The sequence below is a fragment of the Synchiropus splendidus genome, chromosome 6, assembly GCF_027744825.2.
Source record: "Synchiropus splendidus isolate RoL2022-P1 chromosome 6, RoL_Sspl_1.0, whole genome shotgun sequence".
Taxonomy (NCBI): Eukaryota; Metazoa; Chordata; class Actinopteri; order Syngnathiformes; family Callionymidae; genus Synchiropus; species Synchiropus splendidus.
This window is the reverse complement of record NC_071339.1, coordinates 23349127-23358266: the sequence shown is the minus strand read 5'-3', so window position 1 is coordinate 23358266 and position 9140 is coordinate 23349127. Positions and strand designations below refer to the sequence as shown.

At 41.4% G+C, this 9140-nt stretch overlaps 1 protein-coding gene across 20 annotated transcripts in view; it reads left to right on the top strand.

Annotated features, from left to right (window-relative positions):
* Nucleotides 1-356: 356 nt before the first annotated feature.
* Nucleotides 357-9140, top strand: part of LOC128761254 (eukaryotic translation initiation factor 4 gamma 3-like) — a 45270-nt gene continuing 36486 nt past the window's right edge. For all 20 annotated transcript variants that reach the window (XM_053869439.1, XM_053869438.1, XM_053869435.1 and 17 more), the window contains exons 1-2: nucleotides 357-936; nucleotides 9008-9080. In XM_053869439.1, coding sequence (XP_053725414.1) covers nucleotides 773-936; nucleotides 9008-9080 — 237 coding nt within the window. In that variant the 5' untranslated portion in view covers nucleotides 357-772. The remainder of the gene's footprint in view (nucleotides 937-9007; nucleotides 9081-9140) is intronic.

Genomic DNA, 9140 nt, shown 5'->3' with positions numbered 1-9140 from the left:
GCTGTTTGTGTGGACGGCCATAGCTCTTTTTCTTTTTAACAACAGTACTTCGTCCAATATTTGCAATTTGCTAGAAAACACGAATTCTTCATAAATCGATCTTTTTAACAAATATTTTAATCACATAGTTGGCTCGCTGTGAATTTAACACTGACCATTTTGCAACTGTTCAAATAACTGTCGTCATTTTGAATGATGGACACTAAAACGCTTTTGTTAATTTTACCGATTATTTATTGTTATTATTCTTATTTTATTTTTACACAAAACAGTATTCGTTTTGCCGGATAACGCAGGCTCATTGTCATCGTGGCTCGGCTGAGCTCCCGAACGCTTCCGTAATCGGCCGAGATTTTCCGAGTGGTCTGTCCTACCCGGACTGCTGGAAGCGGCCGCAACGCCATGTTGGCGAAGTCTCTCATCTCTCCGGAAAAATGATTGAAAACAGACTTATCCAGAAAAGAAGGTACATCACCGAGTGAGGTTTAATATCGTTGCGAGTATTTCTTTCAAAGGATAGGAACCGAGCCGGATCCGCGAAGGCTCCGGACGGGCGAGGGAGGCTAAACCTCCCACCGTCCCCATGAATTGTACCGCTGATCCAAGCAGCGACTTTCCATGAAAAAAGACGCCCGTGTTGCTATTCGAGCTTCGTTTTCCCAGTCCGGGGCCTGCTACAAGAATCAGCTGCGCTTGCTGTATGTATGCAAAGTAGGCGTCATTTCTACCTGTATTTATTAGACGCGTTGTTTTTATTTGTCGGGTTTTTGCGATGAGTTTGCCACCGAAAGTGGTCCCCAAACCCGCTGTTGTCGCAGTTAGCGGACCTGGAAGTGGCCCCTCTCCGTCGAGCCAACTGCGGGCTACCCTGACCTCCGTGTCTCTGCCGCCGGGAGCCCCAACAGCCCCACAGCCCGGCGCCGTACCACCACCACAGTATCCTTTGACATTATGGGAATATGGAAATGCTATGTCGTGTTGTGGATATCACTTGTTCGGATGACAGCAAGGGGCACGGCTGTAATGTGGGGATAGCGGGTGCTGTAGTGGCTGGATGCGGCGATGATGGTTTTGTGTGGAGGGAGGGGAGGAAACGCTTAGCCAATTAGCTCAGTATGCTAATGTTAGCTTTTCATACCGGTTTGTGAGGGATAAAAGATATCATCTTAATGTTGACTGTAAGCGATAGTCACCCGTGGTGTTGCAGGAATGATTGATAATTTCACGTTTCGCTGTGCACTGGTGAGCAAAAACACTATCACCGGCGAGCCATCGGTTTCCCCCGGTTACCGGCTTTGTTCAGGTTAGCTCCCGAGCTAAAGCACGTCCATCGCGCAGGTACTGTACCGGCCCAACACTAAAACATACCCACGGAGCCGTCAATCCGAAGACGTTTCTGAGTGGGAAATATTAAGGCTTTCAAGTCTAGCCGATCTTCTCATCGTCAAGGTCCAGCTTTGGGGAACTGCACCTCCCCTTTCCAATAGGGGCTGCGACGCACCTTGACAGGCCTGTCAGCTTCATTAGCTGACAATTTCTTCTGTTTCATCGTCATTCTAATAGTTCGTTAAGTTATTGCGTCTTATCACTTAAATTACACGTTCAGGTTACCGCTCCTGTCGTGTTCATAAACCAGAACTAAATTAGTTACGTTAGTTTCATGAAAAGATACGTGTGAATCGTCGAATAGATTAAAAAATAAATACCAGTCCAAAGTTACCTTATCATTTAATGGTTCTTCATTTTCATTGTTTACTGACTTTTTGACTGAATATTTATATTGCAGATTATCACTCAAGTCATAAAATATATGAACAAACACATATGGAATCATGAAGTAAAAAAGTGAGAAATTACTCAACACGTTTTACATTTTAGATTCTTCAAAAACTGCCATCCTATGCTTTAATTGCTGTGTTGTATTCTTGTGATGAGGTTCATGAGGTGGTCACCTAAAAAGGTTGTCCTATAGGCCTGAAGCTCAAGGCAAAGGTTTTGCAGCACTGTCAACAAAGCAACAGTGGGCAGTTTTGTAATGTAAAAAATAGGACATATAGCTTATAGCTTCATATATTTGATGTCTTTAGTTTTGTATCTACCTGTAGTAAAAATAAAGAAAAAGCACTAAATGAGAAGGTCTGTTCAAACCTTTGACTTTTGGTGATGGTATTGAAGAAGTGACCAGGGTCAAGATCATTCTGCATTGTAATTATATATTCCAAGTATGGACCTACTACAATGAGTTTGCACAGAGATTGGCCAGTGATACTGTAACCTACTTTTGGTGGAGTGGGTCACTGCGGTTATGTCATCTCCTGTTTTATTTACAGCGAGGTGGCAGTAGTGTGAGACTGTGGATTTAAGCTGATGTCTCCTGCCTGCCACTGGCAAAAGATGTTTTTCTGCGATCAGACAGCTTCACACCAGGCCTAAGCGTTTTTGTTGTCTCAAGCCCACTCAGTCTGTGTTTCGGATGATCATGGCAGTGTTAAAACACTCCATTGTTTTACAGATAAGTTATGTATTTAGTGGGGATTTTTCTTGCATCTCAGATTTCAAAATCCAAACATCAGACGTAAAACCATCTTTGTGTTTCATGTTTTTCCCCATTGACACTGAAGATGATAATGCTTTATAACCTGCTTCTTTTTCCATCTGATTAAAGTGTAAGTTTGTTTGTTTTGTACTGTAATTGTGATCAGTCCATTTATAAATGCATGAGGCATTTTTTAATTGTAGTTGTCTGTTTTATGTCAATTTCCTTTTATAGAGCCTCTTGTTTATCAGCTCACCCCTCCTCCCGTCACTCTTCTTTCTCATAAACACACCCTCCCTTCCCTCTAGCATTATCCTGTGTTGCACTTGTTTCACTTTGGCCTATTTCAGGTGAGTGTTTTTAAACCTCGTACGTTTAGCTTGGTCAAAATGCCCATTGGGTTGGATATATTTTAGACATTTAATAAAATGAATCAAGAAAATAGTTTATGACTGTCCGGCCACATTACCGTAGTATAAATAATCATCCTGGGTGTCAAAGTGGTTGCGCTACTAGGTCTTTTGTTGATTGTCAATTTTTGTGTTGATTAGTATCAATCTATATTAGTCTTTCTGGGCCACCCTTTGTTAGTGAAGTCGGACAAATGTTTTAGCCACCACTGCCATTGCTACAGAAGGCCATCACAATAAAATATTTAGTGGACACTGTAAACAGTGATCCCAAGGGAGCTTTCCTCCCTCTAATTGTTTCTTTGGCAATATAGGTTTGTTGAAATCCATCGTTTGGAAAGCGCAGTCGAAAGTTAAACTGTGTGATTATGTATTTGTTGCGTCCCTCAAGTATTGCCCAACGTTAATTTAATGTTGCTATACACTGTAAATACTTGTGAGTTCTTGCGTCACTGTTTCGGCTGACAATGTTTTCTGTATGGCTCTCTATATAAATATTGACACGACCCATACATGCATGACGTGTTTTACTTTAATACTTGAAATTTGACCTATTTTGTGTTTTGGTGCATTTGCTTTTGCAACTCAAGTACTTTGAATAAGGTCGTCTCTGCTTTTCCCTCTGCTTCAGCTGCCACTCCTCTACTTTGCATCTGAATGTGCAGAAATATGGATAGTGATCAACCGTCCGTAGTTTATTGAGGAACGGGATGCAACGCTGTGTTTTAAAGTTTTTCACCTTGGGATTTGGACACTAGTGACATTTAACTCTTGAAAAACTGTGATGAAATGTTACGGAAACATTATGGTTTACTATTTCTTGGGGGTTCATTATGAATGGCAAAATATATTCTGATGAGATGACTACTCCTGCATATTCCCTTAATAAGGTCACAAGGGAGAGTCTGCGGCCTGTCCTGACTACATTGGCCAGGGGTCTCAAACTGGTCCTCGAAGGGTGGCATGGGCAGGTTTTGTTCACAGCTTGTTTTAGCTGACACCTGATTGATTAAACAATGTGTGCTTGTTTGGTTGGAATTAAAACCTGCACCTTCTGTGGTCGGTTTGTGGATCAGTTTGACGTAGGGTGAGAAGCGTGGGATGTCCTAGACTGATCATATATCAGTCACAGTGCACTTAGACAGACAACCACTTTATCTGTCACTCATGCAACAACATAAATTGTCACTCATAGTGACAATTTATGTTGTTGCAAAATCAACAGTATATGGTTATTCTATATCATAAGCATTTTCAAGATGTTAATATTGTTACATCAATGATCCTTATTTCTCCACTCATCTTGCATGTAAAGCCAGCATCTCAAAACCACGGCAAGTTGCTCATGGTTGGCATCTTAAACTCTGCCAGGAAAATTACATTATTGTATTATTATATTATTGTTAAGGGTGACCTTTCCCATAATCATACTCTTTCCATTAGTCCTTGTTTCCTCTCTCAGTGTGAAGAGGTGCATTTTTTCTGTAGCGCCTTTTTATAGTTGCATAAATACTTTGTAGTTGTGAATGAGTGCATTACATTTCCATCAATTTGTTTGACTGCCCAATTATAAAATATTAATATTGGACTACTAGGGCTTCTTATCTGGTCTCAGCGTTCGTCTTTGGGAACACTTATCTCTGTGGGTATCATCATCTGAACTAATTGGCAGCGATTCGGGGCATTTCCTTTCTTGTGACAATTTTACTTAGTGTTACTAACCAAAGCTTTGACACTCAGGTCGGAGTATGTCAGACTGGCATTTCTCTGACCCCTCTGCTGTGACCCGCTGAGGTCAAGAATTCGGGAACATGTTATGTTCTGTCTAGCCAGAGGTATGTGCAGACTGCCTCATCCCTGTAGCATGGCATCCCTTAAAAATTTATGTTGAGGTGGACCATGTTGGCAGTTTGTTTTGGGTCTAGGTTGCTTGAGAAGCTCTCGGTGCATTTGTCTGCTGCTGCACTTGCCAGACAATAGCAGTGCTGCTCAGCATTCAGAGCGAGAGGCCAAGGTGGCGCTTCCCACCATCTGCCAACAAAGGCCCAGGTCACCCAGCCTGCGAGAGCCCTCCCTCTTTTCCTTCCCCCCCCTCCCAATTCACCTCACCCATTTCCCTTGACTTGTTTTCCAGGCTGCCCAACCCCTTAGCTCACTGTGTACAGTTCTTTCATCATTTCTTTAAGTTTTTAAAAGGCCCCTTTTTAATTACAACTTTGTCCACTTGTTTTCCGTAAATGTAATGAAAACATTCAAAGCTGTTTCTTCAGTTTGTTTTATGACGCACAGCTACATGGTCTATGTGTTCAGCTGGTGGTTCCCACAGTACTGAAGTCCTTATTTTTTGTGCAGATGTGAGCAGTCTGCTTGTGAAATGGATCTCACAAGCATCCTTACTGTAGGATGTTATAAATAAACTGCTGAGTTGTTATGTGCCGACATGCGGGGGCTTTCTTTCCAGAGAGGGAGCGTCCTGTCAGTACCGTGACTGTGCTGAATATTTTAATAGGAATTAGCTCATATTTTAGGCTGTGTAAGACCTGCCCACATGGTGGTGATGAATGATTCGGCAAGGTATTTCCTGGATCTACGAGTCAGCCTCAAATGAGCCACTTGAGATGAACTATATTGCAAAGTACCTTTAAAGAAGACAAAACTTTATTTTCACTACCAAAATACAATTGTAGATAAAAAAAAAGTTTCAAGAAAACATGTCTAATTCTGTTTCTGTCCCTGATGGAGCAGTAGATCTGATGCTAGATTTTTGAAGTCAAACCTTTGTGTTCATGCTGCAGTGAAAGAGCAGTTTCAGCAACAGCAAGCTGCCACTGAAAGCTCTCCACTTTCCTCCATTAATGTGTGTGTGCTGGTAGAAAATGTGAGCGACCAGTGGGCTTGCCGTGAGGAGGAGGGTTAGAGTCTGCACCATCTGGGCCGCCTCTGCTCACTTCCTGTTCTTCCATTCTGAACTTCATTCTGTGAAGGTCATCTGGTAAAATGACAGTTTCCCAAGGCCTTGGTAAATGTAGTGGCAAAATTCACTTAAAATCACTGACCTATTGGATATTGAAGTAACTGACTGTGGCAGAGCTTTTGAGATTGTGTCATTTGACCTGCATCATCTTCTCAAATGCAACCTGGAATTTGAGTGTCTGATGTAGCTTCACCACTTGCCACTTGAACTAATGATGAAGCTTTTCATCTACACTGGAGCTTATAGGTCACAGTATGTTCCAGGGACATCATGGTGCAACTGAACCTGCTTCACTATTGCCACCAGTTGTCACTTTATGTTCACCACCTGTGTGTTTACACGTGGGATTGATAGACAGTGCAGCATCTTCATTCATGAGGGCTCTGTATTAGTCTCTCCATTCCCTGTCTAAATACCTTAGTACAGTCATGTGCTTCAGCTGGTGACCGAAATACTAAGACTACATTGAGGATATTTGTGAAATTAGTTCTTAGTCATTTACTTTGGATATCTACTTGATGAGATTTTCCTAACTGTGAGTTGGCCCTTGGGCAGTCCCAGGAGACACCAGCAATTCCATCTCCTAGTGGGTCTTGGAATGCCTGTGCATTCTCTCTTGGCTGAAAGGTTTGTGCCTCTTGGCTTAGTCTCAAATAAGTAGAAGATGATAGATAGATGGATGAATGGATTATTTTAATGAAAATGTCATTCCTAGCAATACATTTCACAGTAGCAATGACTGAGAATGTTCTTCCCTAATTAGAATGGTTCTAGATTGATTGGGGAATAAACAAAGTTCATCACCCAGTAGCATATCATGTTTTGACTTATGATTTGAGGTTGATGCAACTGAAAAGGGGCTTCAACGGGAATCAAATCTGTTAAATTAATGGACATTCAACATCATAGAGCATTTCGGTTTAGCGCTTATTATCAATGATGCATAGCAAAATGAACGTTTCCTTCCTTCGCTGTACCTACTAAGGCCTGTCATCTGCATATCTCCGACAGTTTTGTGTGAAGTGCTAGTTCAGTGTCTGTTGTAAAAGTCAAATTGCGGGCAAAACCCCTTGTGGTTTCAGCTGCCTTTTCTTACATCATTATCTGAGTGCTGTTATCTTAGCTTCTGCCCTTCTCCCAACCGCCCCAGAGCACAAGTCTGTTTCTCAACCCCGGTTTCACCTACATACACTCAGTTGACTGCTGTCTCTTTAATCCCTCTGATCGTCAGTTTGTCTGAGCTTGTTGTGGTTTTGATGGATTACATTATGTCATCACAAAAAATAATAATCGGGATGGAGTGATGTGAAATTCTAGTTCTGTGCTGCAATGTTCACAGTACATGTATGTGAGTGGAAAAAAGATTATCTTTTAAAATGCTTTCCACATTATGCATTCAAGTCAGTTATGTGGACAAAATGGTGAGGTGACATTTCATTTTGATATGGATTAAATTCAATCAACACTGGCAGTTGAGTGATCAGGTGAGCATTGGTTTTGATTTTTATACCAAGTAGATAGATCTGTTCAATAATTGCTTGAGCCTAGAATAAAAGTATTTCAAAGCCTAGGAGTAATCATCAGAGGCATCTCTGTGTCCCTGAACATTAGCATTAGCTACCCTTTCCCCATCATTCGGAAAAACAAAATCTTTCTTGAGTGTAGTGAGGTTCAAACCTCGCTTCGTCCTACAGTTGACACAAAAGGCTTATGTACACATCAAACAACATTTTGGAACAAAGTGTTTTTGCTTTGAGGACATAAAGAACATTGTTCGCGGAAAACATCAAGCCAAACATAAGTCATGGCATGCAAACTCAGTGGATCACTTTAGCAATTGTTTTCTTGTACTTGGTAAAAATGGTTAATGATGCGTGGTGATTTGCGTGGTCATTTGATAGTCCTGAGGAACGCTATTTTTGTTGAGAAAATTAGCTTGCTACGATATTTGTTCTTGTAATGTTGAATATTTGGATTTCAAGGGTTTTTTATTGAGCTAGATCAGCAGTCTCTATCCAGACAAAAGCTATTCCCTGCACCTTCCTATTCATTGTTATGTATGCAGCGACGTACCATTCTTTTGAGAAGAGAAATGGATTTATAGATCTGTGTATTCCCCAGTCTCTACATCGGAGACGTTGTGTGCCCTTGTAATTTCCCACTCACCTAATTTAAACACCTGTAGAGAAGCAAATGATTCTAGTAAATTGCAATACTGCATCACCAGTGGACTGAGTGGACAAAGAGTGCTTGAATGTGCACATGCTGAACATTTCTAAAAATGAATGTTTCTTTTCATTTTCAATCCAACTCTTCTGTTGTCAGTTTGGAGTAAAAGTCCTGGCAGTGAGCCAGGAGAGATGATTGCCCCTGAAGGCAGTGGTTAGGTTTGGAGAGAGAGGGAGAGAGAGGTTGAGCGAGGCACAATGTGTGTTGCAGAAGGGAGCCAGATGTTTGGTTTTCCTAAATGCATGTGACCAGCAGTGTGAACCTGTCTGTCATAGACAACTCCCTGAGCAGGTTTTGAACCTCATGATCTTTGGAGTTGTATCACATGTTGACCCTGTTGTACTCTTTTCTGTGTGTGCATGCGATGTCTTCACACTGTTTTTTTTTTTTTTGGCATTCTTAACAACTCAAAGACTGAGTTACTGCTCGGGTGCCGAAACAGGGACTGTGAGAAATTTGATATTTTTATCCGTAAAACAAAAGGTGCTACCCATAATATAATATAATGTCATACCGAAGGTGGCCCGGAAATCCATTTCAGATTTTCCTTTTCACACTTGCAGACAGGGATGGTACATTGTGTACTCTCACAAATGGGGCCTTTTCGGAAAGGCAGGGGAGGTTGGGGATCCTTGATATCAAGCCGTGAATGCTTTTGACGATTTTAGGAAATCCCTGTGATATCAATCAAGTTAATGTAATGAAGTGGTTGCTGTAAATGTTTGTGGCTTCTACTTGGGCTTGCTTTCCTCAAGTTGTTCCATAAAAAACATTTCCTAAAGGAGAGCCCTGTCATTATCATGTTAATGAGAATGTTTGTTTATGTAATATGGTTTTCCTTAAAACATGCATTTCCAGAATTCCACGAGGTCCGCCATCACTGGATGAACGGATCTTCCCCACACAGCCTGGAGTCGCTGCTGTATATAGTGTAAGTATTGTCCCTCTCTTATATATACATATAGTAGTATACATTTATTGTTATGAACTG